Here is a 16,388-nt window from a genome sequence, read left to right on the forward strand (position 1 = left end):
ATAGGTTATCGTGACGTCACATCACATTGATTGGCCCGTAAGAGGCCAATCAAAATGCCACGCGGTGTAATTATTATTTTTTTTTTCAGCATGAGACCTCCGGGACACGCAAAACTTCCAGCTTTAGTGTGATGCTATTCTTCGAAAAATATCCCCTACTTTATGGACGACTTGTTGCAGTAACGCGGAGGCGATGATAAACCAAACGGGACTGTCGTAGTTTATGTCACAGAATCGCCCGCGTGGCTCAACGGGGGTGAAGGTGAACGCGTTTGAGCCCCGAGAGTGTGCATTTCGTCCGATAGATGGCGGTCGTGCAACTTAATGGCTGGCGACCGCCGTGAAACGACTCCGAAGAAGAAGACAAAGACAAGGAAACGGCAGACCAATAAACAAGACACAGACATGCAACCGAGGGATTAAAAAGGCTCAATTCACTGGCGCGTGGGTGAGCTCGCAAGGTGAACGACCGTTCCGTGACGCTTAAACACACTTCCACGGTTGGTTGCATTTACTCACGGACAAAATGACACCGACTTACATTATTTGAGGTTGACTAGGCTACGCCCCTGCCATGAGAGATGGGAGATAGTGTACTGTGGGACGAGGAAGTCCTTTGCTTGTTGCAAGGCATTACAAGAGAAAAATAATGCGTAGTTTTACCTCATTGGTTTGCACGGGGAATTTCAGTCGAGAGAGCTTGTTGTATGTGAAGGTGCGTCGCCGCACTGCTGTCGATGAGTACCTGAATCATCTGCATTCTCCTTTGGCTTGGCCTGTCGATCATTTAACTTGGGGGGGGGGGAGTTGCACATTTTCGAAAGCAGTGTTTATCAAAGGCACGTTTTACATTTAGAAACATCTCACGGCACACCACCAAACCAAAAGCTTCCAAAAAGTATATAATATATATCCTGGGGGAAAAAAAGTATTATCTCGTCTCAAATTACTCACAAATTTACTTATGCAGTGGGAAATCTGGGCGTTTTTAGTTGAACACAAAGCCATTCTGGTGTATGAAATGGCAACAGGTACATTGCATCTCCAGCCAGCGAAAGAACCTGTTAAGTATTGTGCCTGTCACTGGCATAGATAGATGAATAGATTTTCCATTTTCTATACCGCTTTTCCTGTTCAGGTTCGCAGGGATCTGGAGCCTATCCCAGCTGACTATGGGCAAAAGGCGGTCTCCACCCTGGACGGGTTGACAGTCAGTCGCAGGGCACATGCAGATAAATAAGCATTCACACTCACGTTTATGGACAATTTAGAGTCTTCAATTAAGATAACATACATGTAATTAGAACATGAGAGGAACAAAACCCAAGCAAGCCCAGGGGGAACATGCTATAACGCCACACAGGAAGGTTGTAGCTGATTCCCCAAGCCACAATCTCACAACTATGGAGCAGATATGCTAATCAGTTGCCACGCTGCCCACGGTACCAACGGAGTCGAATAAAAGATGCCGCTAACCCATTTTTATGTCTGTAATGTTGAATCCCAATTCCTTCCTCTCATTTCCACAGAGATATGTCATCTGAGGAGCATGGAGATGGTCAAAACTGTCAACCTGTGGCCGTGGCGCCTGAAAGAATGACGACCGCACAAGATGACGACAATCAGCATGCGGTCAAGACGATAAGCGGCAGCACAGACACCAGCACAACTGCCAAAAACTTGGCTTTGCTTAAAAAGCACTCGCTGGATGTGAAATTTGATGTGGGCGAGGAGTATGACGTCATTGAAACCATTGGCACCGGTGCCTATGGTGTCGTGTCATCTGCCAGGAGACGAGATAATGGTACGACTGATTTGATTTGAGACCAACACATTTCATGTGTACAGCGAACCTGCTCAGCACAGGCTCTTGATAGAGACCTTATTGTTTTTTTTCTTATACAGTGTACCCCTCCCACATAAATACACTTAAACTTATTAAAAACACACCAACCTAATAATACCCTCTTTAAAGTGTTGATTAGGTCTGTTTTCACTTTCTTGCTTGCAGAGTTCTCTAAATAAGAGGTAAAGCGTGCTTGCTCCGAACAGTTACTCTCAGGTGTACGTTTACTATAAAACTGACACATCAAACAAAACGGAATTGATCAGTGTATTTAAACACCAAAATATACAGTACAAAATTATTCACTGGTATGTATTCTCTCTGCTCTGTCGGAATGACAACTATTACTGGAGCTTAGTAGGAAAACCTCGCCTTTCCTTATGCTGCCTCAACTGTTGCAGCACAATGTCGTAATACACTGAAAGCATGCAACTCTAAATTCACTCTTGCCTGTATACTGTAAAAAAAATCACTCTGAATCAGAAAACTCCAGTCATTATTTGTGCTGTCAGACAAGGTGTGTGCAGTAATGTACTCAGGCTTTCACATGCTTGACGTACCTCAGGCCAGCAGGTGGCGATAAAGAAGATCTCCAATGCCTTCGAAGTGGTGACAAACGCCAAGCGTACCTTGAGGGAGCTGAAAATTCTCAAGCACTTTAAACATGACAACATCATCGCCATCAAAGACATCCTGCAGCCGAACCTTCCTCACTCTGCCTTCAAGTCTGTGTATGTACTGTTGTTTTTCTGACACATGCATAAGGATGGGAATTTGCAGATGTAGCAAAAAAAAGTACTCCTTGACGAACTGTGGGCCATTCAAATATGAAAAATCAACAAGTACAGTAAGAGAGTATTTTTACTTCATACCACAGTAAATTTGTAGATAGTTACCTAGTAAAGTGATACCCACTTTCTATGGTTGGGTGGAATCGCTCCGGTTCATTTTCTACTATTCTTATAATTGTGTGTGTAGGTATGTCGTGCTGGACCTCATGGAAAGTGACTTGCACCAGATCATCCACTCAGTCCAAGCGCTCACCCCGGAGCACACTCGCTACTTCTTGTACCAGCTCCTCCGCGGCCTTAAGTACGTGCACTCTGCCAACGTCATCCACCGGGACCTCAAGCCCTCCAACTTGCTGGTGAACGAGAACTGCGAGCTGAAAATCGGAGACTTCGGCATGGCCAGGGGTCTGAGCTCCCAAGCAGAGGACTCTCATTCCTTCATGACCGAGTATGTGGCGACACGATGGTATCGGGCTCCCGAGCTGCTCCTGTCCCTGAATCATTACACTTTGGCCATTGACATGTGGTCCGTGGGCTGCATCTTTGCCGAAATGTTGGGGCGAAAGCAGCTTTTTCCCGGCAAGCACTACGTCCACCAGCTCCAGCTCATTTTGTCCGTGTTGGGCACCCCTCCCAAGGGGCTAATTGGTGCTATTAGAGCCGACAGGGTGCGTTCGTACGTTCAGTCTCTTCCGTCCCAATCTGCTGTGCCCTTAGCCAAACTGTACCCCCAAGCAGAGCCTGGCGCTCTGGACCTGCTTGCTTCCATGCTCCGCTTTGACCCACGCGAGCGAATCAGTGTGACTCAGGCACTGGAACATCCGTACCTGGCCAAGTACCACGATCCAGATGACGAGCCAATCTGCGTGCCGGCGTTCGACTTTGAGTTTGACAAGCTTCCCATAAGCAAGGAGCAAATCAAAGAGGAAATTCTCATGGAGATCCAAGACTTTCATAGAAACAAGCAGGGCTCGCGTCAGAGGCTCCAGTTTAGGCCATTGGTGAGGACAAACGGCAGCGGTGTCGGCGGAGGAGCCGCAACACAAAGCAGTAAGGTCTCCTCGACGAGCCTAAGTGAGTCCACACGGGTTCCCAGCAAACAGAACCAGCAGAGAGAGGCGGAGTCGACAGAGCAACGAAGACCAGCCGAGGTTAACCGGACATTCACAAATCAAATGGACACATGTAATAAAGATGCCCTCAATTTACCGTGCCTCACGAAAAGCGAAAGCGGTCCGGTCGACGTGGACATGCCCAGCGCCAGTTCGGACAGTGGCCAACCGGAGACCATCGATTTGACCACACCCGAGACCGGTCACGTTGCGGAACCCATGCGGGACAACGAGGGGCAGGAAAGGAGGCCTCAGCCCAGCCGGAACCAGAACCAGAACCAGCACCAGCCTCCTTCCTCCATGACACCTTTAGCCAGTACTGTGCCTTCTCTGTCGCTGTCAGCTGCCCAAGCTCAGTCACTGTCCCACAGCCTCTCACAGTCACTGGCTACGAACCAGAGGCCTGCCCAAGGTACCTCAGAGGGGCCCAGGAAAGAAGGGACGATATCAGAAGACACCAAAGCAGCTCTGAAAGCAGCTTTATTCCGAAATAAAGCCAGAGGTGGTATGTATTTGTTTTTTTTTTTAGTCCTTTAAAAGTGTTTTTACATAGTAGCATGTTTTGTTTCATTTTCATTTGTGAAAAATAGTTTTTCAGCGTTTTGACTTTTCCTTGCAACCTTATGATGTGGGCTGGGTTTCCCAGTAAGTAAAAAGAAAAATGAAAATTAAAAATTTGATTTAGAATACGTAGTGAGCTGCAAATGAACCCTGGGCAGGACTTTGGTCATGCGTATCGTAATATCATTTTTGTAATCATTTCCATTGCAGATGGAGGTGTTCCTCCACTGGGCACAGAGGTGTCCACTGGAGGAGGAGGAACATCGTCGTCTATTTCCAATCCAGAGTCGCGTCGGCCCGTCACAGCTCAGGAACGCCAGCGAGAGCGTGAGGAGAAGCGGAGGAAGAGGCAGGAACGAGCCAGGGAGAGGGAGAAGAAACTGAAGGAGAAGGAGCGGCGAGAGGGAAGGCATGGGGACTCGCTGGGCGGAGTCCTGCTGAGTGACGACGACAAGAGCCTCTTGCAGCGGTGGACAAAGATGATGGACAGCCGCAATGACAAATCTCACGCGCCTAATAGCGAAGGAGGAAAGAATAATGTGAATGTTGTTTTGGGGGACAATGCTCAAGGATCACCTAACAACAAACCTGAAAAGGAAACAACAAAGTTTCCATCTCACGAGCAGCTAATCTCTCAAGTCCGAGCCAGTCAGTCTGGTTTTCTGCAGCCTCCCAGCAAAAGCCAGCAATTACTCTTTGCAATGAGCCAGAAGAAACCAGCAGATGTTGTCCTTGCCGTAAGCAGCTGCGTGGACCTGATGGCAGTCTCTGGTGGCTTTGTTAAGAACAACACGCTCAAACCTCACGACGAGAGCGGTGGCCCGAGCGGGTTCAACTGCTTCGGTAATTGGAGCGGACAGCAATTAGAGAGTGGGCCATCACAACACGCAAAATTGCACAAGACACTGCCACAGCAAAACTTTCTCACAACGCAAAGTCACGCCGTAACCAACTCCCAGAAGCAGCTTCTTCCATTGGAGACTTTTTTGACCAAAGGCCCGACCACACTAAGCACCAGCGAAGCCAACGGGGATATTGGCGGCAACAATCACCTCAACCATCACCTCACGCCCTCGACTGCTAACACCGGGCCTGTGGAGAAGCTGTGTTCCTCCGTTGGGGAAAAATCTCTGTGCGGGATCCCCTCACATGCTCATCCCAGTTTGGGCTTCACAGATACTGGACAGGAAGGGCCCTCCATTGCCCCTGACATCCACACAGTAACACTACAGCTCTCCAAGTCTCAGGTATTTTATACTGTCGCGAGGAGCAACCCTGCAGTTGTGATACGTGAATTAGTGTTAGAGTTTTAAGTTCAGACTGTTTGTGAGGCCACAAAGGTATCTGAATGTGATTGGATGAACGAGTTGGGCGTGGAAAGTGAGTGAGTGAGCGAGTTGAAACCTGAAAAAAAAAAAACTATCAATGAGATCATCGATTGATCTATGTTGACTGCAAAATAATCTGTGTGGGGGTAAAAAAAAAAAAAAGATAGAAATGTAAAAGATGGATTAATTGAGTGTGTTCTCCCATCTCAGGTTGAGGACGTGTTGCCCCCAGTGTTTTCGGTCACCCCTAAAGGCAGCGGGGCGGGCTACGGCGTGGGCTTCGACCTGGACGATCTTCTCACTCAGTCACTCACAGAGCTGCAACACTGTGACCGAGACAGGTGAGCTCCTAAACAATTCTTGCTATTTATATATATATATATATATATATATATATATATATATATTTAAAAAAAGGACATTTGGGTGAAATTTCAAGACGAACCTAAAATACCACTTCCCTCTGAGAACATCCTGTTGAACTCCATGTTTACCCCTAGAGGTTATAATAATCCTGAAATGTCCTTCAAATGCCCCATACCCCTATTTTTTTTGTAAGTAGTGTAATTTAGGTTGTGCACGTGCTAATACAACTGTGTCTTATTGTCTGCCTCCAACAGTTACGACTCGGCTCCACTTTCAGCCTCGCTTTTATCCGATTGGAGCGAGGTTCACCGAATGACGCTGGCCGACCTGGAATCGCTGCAGCAGGAGCTCCAGCTGGGCTCTCCCATGATTCTCTGTGATTCCATCCCACCTGATGCCTGACCGAGTGCCCATGCTTGTTTGAATGTCAGGATTTTTTGACTGAATGAATTAATTTAAAAGTAATTTTAGTTTTGTGAACTGCATTACCATGTTTTTTTTTTTTTTTTTTACGTTGGTCTCCTAGACCTAAAAACAAACAAACAAATCACCGTATCAGCCTGTGAATGTCAATAAACGATTAAAATTTAAGTTTTCTACATCTAAGTCAGGTTTTTTAAACCACCCCACACATTTACCTCCCATATAAAGCATTATGTCCTCCGAGGACCAAACCATATTTGAAAAATATGTAATGATGAAAAAAAAAAAAAAAGAGCATTTGTACGTTAAATGTTTTGACTTTAGAAAACCGTTCCTTTGAGAATTTTTTGAGAATTGCCAACAAGATGTAGGGCTCACAGTGTTGAATTACATTTATTTCAAAAACAAAATGAAGGCAGCTCACTGTTGCCATTTGAAATACAAATGTATCAAAAACATTTTAAAAATCACACTTCAACTACTACAAATTAACAATTATATTACATTTTCTGGTGCATATTGCTTCATGTTCATACGAGTTTCAATTAATGCGAATTTCTTCATTTGGCCCGATTTCCCAAAAATCTATTTGTCGAAGCTTACTTATAGCCAAAGCAGGACCAGCATGGCAGACAAACAGCCAAGCAGCACCACTGCAGCCCCCTCCAGCCGTTGCCGATGAGCTCGGCCGTACAGCTGGGCCTCTGGTACGTTGTCTCTTATGAAACTGGAATAGCTGGTGAGCCTGGCGTACACACCTGGTTGGTTAGCTTCAGCGCAGCCCAGGCCGAAACTCACCACTCCCGCCTGCACCCAGGTTCCGTTCACCATCTGGCAGACGAGAGGCCCTCCTGAGTCGCCCTGTTGGAAGAAGATGCTGTTACAGGTAATACATAAAATGTTGACCAAGCAGCACCTTGTAACTTGAAACACTCCTAATTGGGGCAATTGTAACTCAAGGTACGATTGTATAGTGTACATGCAGCTATTTGTGTAAACACGGCAACGCAAAGAGCTGATCCAACAGTACCTGGCAGGAGTCCTTGCCGCCCTCCTGGTAGCCGGCACAGATCATGTCATACAAGATGTCCACCTGCTCCATCTGGTACATTGCACGACAGGAAGCCTGTGAGATGATTGGCACCTGCACCTCCTGCAGAGGCCCCACTCCTGGCAGCGGGACTGGGCGGGGGGCAGAGAGGCAGATGAACTTTTAGAAAATATTTAAGTTTACATTACATTACAAGCATGTTCCTCATTATCATGTTTTCAGCAAAACTTCCATTTACTTAGTGTGTGAAAACTTTATTGTATTGATCATTAAAAGATGACTATAAACATAATCCCAAAAATGTTTAATTTTACTTCAAATTTAGAGCAATGGCTTATTTTGCAAATAGTGAACCACGAACAGCGGTTCATTGTACAGAGGACCCCCGCGCTATTCGCAGACGATCGCGAATACGGAAAATTTGTGAATGATTATAATTGCATCTGCTAATGGTGAACCATAAACATGTTGAGTTCCACTGTACTACCTATTAGACCTTCCACAAAATGGATTTGATCAACTATAGGAAAAAATAATGATCAATTAATTGATTTCTTTTTTTTTCATTTGACATGAAAATGATACCAGAATAATCTTTTAACTCAGCATATACCTTTTTTTTTAAAAAAAAAAATAGATATGATTAAACTGCTGGCTGTAACTAAATACCGCACAGCATTTTGACAAAAACTACACTTTTGACACAAATTACCTTGCGCTGGAATGAAAATATATTTTATCATACAAATGTGGAGTATTAACTTAAGTTGTCAGTACCTTATAAGGATGAATTTGTTGAATGCATGTGTTGTTTAACTTGTTCATTTCTTTTCCGTATTTGCCTTGCACCTTAGAACTTCCTCAGCAAACACCATGTGTCAAATAAATTAACGTTGTTAATGCTTAGAAAAAAATGAAATGTATGAAGTGAGCCTCACTGCTATTGCGGATGTTCCCCCAGCCGGTGACGTAGCACTGCAAGCTGGCCGGAAACAGGGTGCCAGAGGCGGGAAGGCACACGGGACGGATCCAGTCCGACCAGGTCAGGGCGGTGGAGAGACGCACCAGGGCTACATCCTTACCGCTGTGAGGCTCCACGTATCCGGACGGGATCACCACATCGCTGACGCGGTGTGCCGAATGGTGCGGGTTTAAATTGTTCAGGTAGTACCAGCCGGCATAGACGGTGTACGAACTCAAGTCGGACGGACTGAAAGGAGATCGCAGATGCACACTGACTGGTTACAGCGTGCAACTCTAAAAATGTTATCCAATACAAGAAGAATACAGTTCAATACACACACATACGTAACTCAGAATGTGTCGTCTTCGTTTTGAATCTAGCATCTCCCATCTTCGGCTATCTTCGGCTGTGATGTAACGAATGACATATACCCTCCTTTATTCGGCACTGGTACACACGTGGTCGTTCAGTTTATTGCCGCGTATTTTGCTATTTCACACTGTTCTATAGTGTGGCAGCTGGTTGTACTAATGGTGCAGGCAATGATAAAATAATTAATACCATTTGCAATTACGTTTTAAATCAAATCGCCGGGCTGCTTACATTTCATGTACAGCTGACTGCTCATGACTATATGGCTTTTTACTACTGACAGCCTGCTGGAGCATATATTTTTAAATGTATGTAAATATACAGACACATACCAGTGTGTATTTCCAATCCGATCTGCGCAATACTGTGTCACCTTTTCCAGCGTCCTCTGTCGCAGTGAACCAGCTTCATTTTCATGATATCTCGCAGCTGTTAAAAGTAACCGCTAGCAGCCGTCAAAGATAGGCTCCAAGCTACCGCTCGGCTCATACGTGTAGGGTTTGACCAAAAGTCTACTTTCAGCCGGCTCGTGTGTATAGAAATTCAAATTTTGCTCGTATTCCAAACCGTAGCTCCCCATTCAAAGTAAATGGAGGACACTAACGATTGACAAACATTACATCACATCCGGTAGTTCTTGTGGTGAATAGAGTAACTACACCCAAAATATAAGCCAATTTTTGTTTCACAACTTGCTGTAAATTGTGTATTGTATTACAAAACATTAACAATGCAAATATAAATTTTAACCAAAAGCCATAAAACCCTTGCCCTCGGCCCTTTAAACTGCACATGTACAGCTCATGAACCTTTTCAAACTGCTGTACTGTCTTGAGGATTGATTTTGCCTGTAGGATCAATAAATATCTTCTCTCTCAAACCCCTCTTTTTTGTGATATTCTAAATTGTATCTTTTAGAATACAGAACAACGGTAACAGTGTTAAAAACATAACTGTAAATATTTTTCCACTCAATAGTTTCCATTACAAACACAATATTTTCCATACATTTCCAGACCTGGAAATTTACAAAATCTAATTTTTTTCCACACTTGCGTTGGACCCTTGCTCTTTGATATATTTGTGTGCGCGTGTGTGTCTATGCGCGTGTTCTTACTTGGGGAAACAGTGAGCTGCTGATAGGATCCAGTTCTCTGTGATAATGGAGCCTCCGCAGACATGACCAGCATCTTTCTGGAGGCCAAAGAGGAAGTTGTATATATATATTTAAAAAAAAAAAACCATACATGCACACCAACCAACACGCACCACTCCCCACACACCACACACACACACACTCACACACACACACACACACACACAGTGAGTCACCTGAGCATCACAAGCAGATCCCGCTCTCCTCAGGTCAGGTTGATAAACAAGATACTTGAACACCACTTAGAAACACACCAGATAAGAGAGAGGAGGGATAGGTGGAAGAGGAGCGCCGGTGTTTACTGGGACCCACCTGTATAGACACCTGCCACGGCCACGCCCCGTCGGAGGCGTCCATTCCTCCCACAATCCTGTTCTCCTGCAGGGTCGGTCTCCCACACTCTTGGGCATACGAGGCCAAAAAACCTGCGTCAATTAAAAAAAAAGATATTTTTTAAATGGGAAAAGGACAGAATTTTTTTTTTAAATAAATCATCTGAATAAATATATAAAACAAACATTTTGAGGAGGAGGGATAGCTAGATAGATAGCAGAATGTAATAAAACATATATCAGTACTGTTTAGTACTGCTTTGTAGTCAAGGACGACACACTACCCAAACATTTTATAACTGTGTTTCTGAACGCTACTTACCAGAATGACATGATATTTCTTATTCCAATTGTAAACATTTCCGTTTAATTTGTATTTATTTATTATTGTTATCCTTTTTAAACAGCGCCGGACAAAGAAACAGACATGGCGACAACAGGGAAGATGCGGAGTGTTGGACTCACCCGTTACGCCCAACAAAGTGGCAACAAATTGCGTCTTTAGTGACATCTGCCCCCGTGTTTTGTCTCACAAGTCGTAGTCCAACCCACACAGAAGCAAAACTCAAACAGCATCGGCGTTAAAATGAGTTAAAATCTGGAAAATGGCGTTGATGTACGACGACGTTCCCGCCAGGTGACTGTTCAGCGAGCAAAGTGTTGTTTTAGGAGCAGTGTTGTTTTGAAGGGATTAAAATGAAAAAGGAAACGAATGATGAAACCTGGTTTCGTTTGTGTTGTCTCGTAGTGTAGTAACATCGAGTAACGGGTCCAGACTGAAGCGGTTTCGGCCACATTCCAAGGTAAACGCTCTCAATCATCAAGCTACCTGTTAGCGCTATGGACCAATCATAATGCGCCTTTCGGGTCCAGCTAAGCCAATGGAATTCGAGAAATGGAGGGGTGAAGTCCCTCCCCCGAAATGAGACAAAGGTACAGGAAAGTATTTGGGTTGATGGCACAATACAGTCCCATTGGTGTCCTCATCAGAATCACTCAGTAACCGTGATAATGGAGCAGTTTAGTGAAAGTCCGAGGTCTCATTTTATGTGGCCAAAAATCTGCACACATACCTGTGCAATCATTGTTTTTGTTGACATTAACAACCAGGTATTTTGTCTGTCTTTGATGGAGGATAAACAGTGGCTGGTTGCAAAAATAAATATTTAAGATTATGTTTTGTAATTGTCATCATTTCATGTATGTATGGTAGTTGGATGTTGTCAAGATCGACACGCCCACTCTAGTCGTGAAATATCAATTGATATACAGGATATAAATTAAAAAAAAAAAAAACACTTTCAGAAATTCAGAATATATATTTGTTAAACAGTCAGCTTTCTAATTGAATCATGTTGCCAAGTGAAGTTTCACCAGGCATGTGCTCATTAAATTGCTAACATTAGCCAACAATGTCTGTCAGCAAGCTCACGTATTGTGCTATTTGCAAAAATAGTACATTGTCTGCTTGTAGTTAATTCATCATCTGTGAATGGCCTGGCCCAGGTCTGTTTTAAAAATCTAATGTGCACCCTACATCACAAAATGTTGCCCACCCTTTTCAACTTGTGTCTATTTCGCTTATGTTTGATGATTTTCCTCCCTCAAATTTTTGATCGGTCAACCTGGATTTTTTTTTATGGTATGTAGGTATTTACACATTAATGGCATTATTAAAAACATAGCTATTTAAAGAATACTTGTACAGTATATTTTACAATAGTTTCCTGTTTGGCAATTAAATTTACCAAGATAAAATCCCATTTGAGGTATTTTTTTTTAGACTTATTATTTTGTATCTCTTTTTACATAGGATAGGTAGGATTTTCTTGGAAGTCAGCACAGGAAAGTAGTGCTAAGTACATCTGCCTCACAATTCTGACATTTGGGGTTGAAATCTCAGTTTAGCCTTTAGCAGTTTGCTTGTTCTCCCAATGCTTTTGTGTGCGCGTGTGTTTTTTGTTTTTTGTTTCTTGCATAAACCTGGCTTCCTTCCACATCCCCAAAATATGCATTTTGAGTTAATTGAAGACTATGCATGAATGAGGATAAGCGGAGTCGAAAATGGATGGATTTCTTATGAGATTGACCGTGGATTGATTGATGAATGTTTGGGCCTTGCCGTTCATGCTTGTGTTTGTTCTCCTTCCATATTTAGAAAACGTTTCTTTTTATCAAAATGCTTTTGGGCATCTATTCAATGCAGATCATTTAAAAAAAAAAAAAAAGCAGCTGCTAAATTAGTCACATGACTCTTGTTAAAGGTTAACCTCCCACAATGTCGTAGTGCCCGTCTCATCTTTCCTGTGAAACCGGTTTATTTCTTTACTTTCTCTTTTATTGCCCCCCCCCCCCTTGTTTTTATACAATGCAGCGCTATTTTTCTTGATTGATCGTAACAAACAAATCTGAAACGTATTAATGGCATTTCAAATCATATCAATATGGAAAATTGTTTTGATATCGTTATCATAATAGCATGATTGCCTCAGTCATTTTTTTTTTTTAACTTACTTCAACAAGATCAATAAAAATAAATTCCAATGTGCTTGGTGCTTTTTACTTCATGTCTGTGTAGATTTGCAGTCATACAGGTCACGGTAATCCACAAAGTTTTCATCGAGGCAGGCTTTTTGTTTGTTAAATTTGTTGTGTGCGTTTTCTTTTTCTTCTAGAAACGGTGACATTTGACTTTTACAATGATGCTATTGGGCTAACTATGTACGAGTCAATCAATTGAGTTATGAGTTTGGGCACGGCGCACCACTGTCGCATCCTAAATCGATGTAGGTGGGCTTTTGCGAAGGAAACAACATATTGCCGTTTATGCTCCACAATTGGTCTGTGGGTCACTTCCTTTTTTCACATGACACAGAATGCTTATTCCTTCTGTCTGTCTTTAAAGCTGTCTGTCGCTCTCTCTCTCTTGCTCTCCTCCCTTGCTCCCTCACTTGGTGGCTGGCTCTCTCGTGCCCCCAGGCAGTGTGTCGAGTTTCACAGAGCAATTGAAGGTGACAGGGACAGAGAGAGAGGGAGAGGGAGGGAGGGACAGAGGGAGGACACATCACACTGTGGCCTGGGGCTACACAACAGTAGCGGAAGAGCAAGCCATGGAGGTGGGTGGGATGGTGGAGGGGGGACCGGGGGTGGGGGACCAAAAGGAAAGAGGGTCATGGAGGTCCTCATAGGTGATTCCATTAACAGGTAAATAACACAACAAGTTGGAATTAGTGCGTCGAATGGCCGCAGGTAAGCTGTTAGTGTGTTAACACACTCACCTGCTCCTCTCACTCTTCATATATGAATGCATTACAGGGCCCGGTCAGTAAGAGCAATTATAATGCACTCCCGTTTGTTTTTATTTTAACATCTTGATGAATATTTGTCGTGGCATTGTAACCATGGCGACTGCCTCCACACGCACACCCCTCCTCATGTCCGCCCACCCCCTCCCTCTTCCGCATCCCCCCTTCAGCGCCGAAAAAGCAAGGGATGGTGAGGGAGAGGGAGAGGGAGGGAGAGAGAGAGAGAGAGAGAGAGAGAGAGAGAGGTGACAGGAATGAACTAACAAGATGCACACAAAAAAAAGAAAGAAAAAAAAAAAAGCATGTCCCGGAGCTACATGAATCTTTGCAGCGAAGCACGCGCCGTCACACACACTCACACGCTCACACGTTATTGCACTCAGCACATAGGGATCACATAGGTTAGGCCACATTCCAACAATTGCAACACAATGGAATGCAGCAAGGATTTTACAATAAAGGAAGCACAAGAGAGCATTTACTGTAGCTACTCAACATTTTTGTATTTTTAAAACAAAGTATGTTTATTCTAGCGCTGTGAAAAGTTGTATCCCCTCACGCGCCAAACCTTGTTGGACACCTATTGTAGATGTGAAAATTTAACTGTTTCATGCCTGAATGTTGTCGATAAGATGAATTGTTCAGTGAGTAACTAAGGGAAAAAAGTTACAAAAGTTTAAAAATATATATATTCTGGACCGGCATTTAAAAAAAATAAATACAAATTAGGTTATATTGTCTGCATATCGATAACCTAATAGCATCATCGTGAAAGTCCTTTTTGAACAGTTTCGGTCAAACAAGAACAAACATAACAAATTTAACAAACAAGAAGAGTGCAGTTGCCGCTATTCCACCTTTGCAGATTCCTAAGACCTGGCTGACAGAGAATATACGGACATAAAGAAAAAAACATTTTTAGCAAGCACATAGTTATGAAGTTACAAATGACTTAGCAATTGAGACTGCCTTTTTTAACGTATAAAACCAGAGTGCTGTTAGAAATAAAGGTACAGTAGGTCTGTCCCTTAAAATACAAGCTACACTTATCAGTCCCGTAGGGCTAATTATTGAACATGTAAAATGAAAGTGTTAAGGGTACAAAAGAATGGAAAAAAGAACCCCTAAGGCCTTTTAAAAAAAAAGTGTAAAAATACATTTACAGTATGTTCTTTTTCTAAGTGCATGTATAAAATGTTGACCTGATTGTGTGTCTTAATTTAACTCACGATGTGAACGTGATGAAACTTTGAGTTCATTGTTTGTTAAACTCGAGAGTAGAGATGCTCTGTGCCAGAATATAGCTTTGTTGCTAATTTCCATCTGAAGTCTCTTTGGCAGATAAAAAGGAAAATTAAGAAAAAGAGTCAAAACGTTAAGTTGTTTACATATGATGTGGCACAAAATACGATACCCAAATTAGCCCAATAAGTCCCGAGACTCGTAAATGTAAATAGGATACGAAAATAAGATACAATTTAATTGAAGCTGAAAAAAATAAAATACTTATCCACAGATGTGGGCGTGTGCAAAGATGTAATTGCAAAGATGTATTTTGCAAATATACCCACATAAATTGCCTAACTCGATTGAATATATACTCACATAAAGTGCATTGGTCTGCTGCGATGATTTGTACCACTTGTGGTAAAATCAAGTCACTGAATGAAATACCAATGAAATACATAACTTTAAAAACATGAAATGCAGTTAAAGTTTTGATTGAAGCTTGTAGCTCTGCATACACCCAGTTTAAACTCTTTAAATCCAGTATAGTACATGTTTTAATGTTCGTGCACAGTGCGTTGGTAATGTACAGTTAGGTTGTATTTAACTTTGTACAGTATAATGCAGTTGCATGCATTTTTTTTTTGATTTTCCTATATTTAAGCTTGGTCTTAATGTTCAAACTGTGCCTACTGTCATACTAACAAATGTACACATTTTTGGTGTAAAACTACTACGTTACTGTATTTTAATGTTGGTCATGATGGTGGTATTTTTGAGGTCATACTTGGTATAGAAAGTTTGATAACAACTGGTCTACTGTATATACTCACTTGTATATATTAACATAACGTGCAAAAGTCACATACCGGTAGTATATGCAAATATACCCACATGAATTGCATTAGTGTATAAAAATATAGTTAAAAGAAATCATTGCTGACAGGCTTAGTGTCTAAAAATCATTTCTTGTTTTGTTTTGTTCGGAGAAGGTTCTATAATTTGTGAGTGATTTAAGTAAGCAAGTGAGACAGAGGTGGAAGAGATAGTCAGCGCAATGATGTGGGGGTGGAGGCGGGTAAAGAATAGGAGAGTATGAAAGAGAGAGGGAGCGACAGAGAGAAAGGGAGCGCAAAGTCTTGTCAACCGGAAATAAAACAAGCTGGCACCCTCCCCATCCCCGAGCCCCTGCACCCACCCCAAAGTCACATACTTCCTCTTCGCTCCCTCCATCTCCAGCCTCTGCCTCCATCTTCCAGCAAAGAGATATATTTAAACCACGCTTCCACGAAGCTTCCTGCCGCTTACATACCGTCATACCTGCGTCATTAGTTGCGCCCGCATGTCGGACCTTCACGTGGGTCTGTGTCTGCGTGCGTGTGTGTGTGTGTGTGGCCAAGTTTCAGTAAACGTGCACTTCGACCTCCTTCGGGGCCTCCACGTTTGCTTTGTTTATTATCCAAGCAGGCTGCATAATATGCCCTAACATTTTTCCTATTAACATGAACTTTACCTGCACTTCCGCAGTGTCTTTCATTGCTGGGTCTGTGACAT

The 16,388-nt window shown here is 43.0% G+C and overlaps 2 protein-coding genes across 3 annotated transcripts; one reads left to right on the forward strand and one right to left on the reverse strand.

Annotated features, from left to right (window-relative positions):
- Positions 1-98: 98 nt before the first annotated feature.
- mapk7 (mitogen-activated protein kinase 7) lies at positions 99-6,574 on the forward strand. The gene is made up of 7 exons (XM_061706297.1): positions 99-461; positions 1,530-1,804; positions 2,412-2,577; positions 2,825-4,254; positions 4,521-5,557; positions 5,849-5,979; positions 6,259-6,574. Exons 2-7 carry the CDS (start codon positions 1,534-1,536, stop codon positions 6,404-6,406), a joined length of 3,183 nt encoding a protein of 1,060 aa, XP_061562281.1. The 5' UTR covers positions 99-461; positions 1,530-1,533; the 3' UTR covers positions 6,407-6,574.
- A 277-nt stretch (positions 6,575-6,851) lies between these two features.
- Positions 6,852-11,110, reverse strand: zgc:92313 (uncharacterized protein LOC436869 homolog). Of its 2 annotated transcripts, XM_061706314.1 has the most exons (7): positions 11,025-11,110; positions 10,768-10,943; positions 10,283-10,395; positions 9,932-10,008; positions 8,417-8,688; positions 7,458-7,609; positions 6,852-7,288 (listed from the first exon to the last, which is right to left on the reverse strand). In XM_061706314.1, the coding sequence occupies exons 2-7, from the start codon at positions 10,811-10,813 to the stop codon at positions 7,031-7,033; spliced, it is 918 nt and encodes a 305-aa protein (XP_061562298.1). In that variant the 5' UTR covers positions 10,814-10,943; positions 11,025-11,110; the 3' UTR covers positions 6,852-7,030. The 2 variants fall into 2 exon arrangements, with proteins under 2 accessions (XP_061562298.1, XP_061562297.1); XM_061706313.1 differs by having other exon boundaries at positions 10,768-11,087.
- Between the last annotated feature and the right edge of the window lie 5,278 nt (positions 11,111-16,388).

The sequence above is a fragment of the Phycodurus eques genome, chromosome 19, assembly GCF_024500275.1.
Source record: "Phycodurus eques isolate BA_2022a chromosome 19, UOR_Pequ_1.1, whole genome shotgun sequence".
Classification (NCBI taxonomy): Eukaryota; Metazoa; Chordata; class Actinopteri; order Syngnathiformes; family Syngnathidae; genus Phycodurus; species Phycodurus eques.

What these genes read in the sequence shown, in the direction of transcription:
- mapk7 (XM_061706297.1), top strand. Translation starts at nt 1,534, where the DNA reads ATGTCATCTGAGGAGCATGGAGATGGTCAAAACTGTCAACCTGTGGCC. An exon ending in TGCCAGGAGACGAGATAATG is followed by an intron (nt 1,805 to 2,411) that starts GTACGACTGATT and finishes GACGTACCTCAG; the next exon opens with GCCAGCAGGTGGCGATAAAG. An exon ending in CACTCTGCCTTCAAGTCTGT is followed by an intron (nt 2,578 to 2,824) that starts GTATGTACTGTT and finishes TTGTGTGTGTAG; the next exon opens with GTATGTCGTGCTGGACCTCA.
- zgc:92313 (XM_061706314.1), bottom strand. Translation starts at nt 10,813, where the DNA reads ATGTCACTAAAGACGCAATTTGTTGCCACTTTGTTGGGCGTAACGG. An exon ending in CACTTTGTTGGGCGTAACGG is followed by an intron (nt 10,396 to 10,767) that starts GTGAGTCCAACA and finishes TAATTGACGCAG; the next exon opens with GTTTTTTGGCCTCGTATGCC. An exon ending in CGTGGCAGGTGTCTATACAG is followed by an intron (nt 10,009 to 10,282) that starts GTGGGTCCCAGT and finishes TTTGGCCTCCAG; the next exon opens with AAAGATGCTGGTCATGTCTG.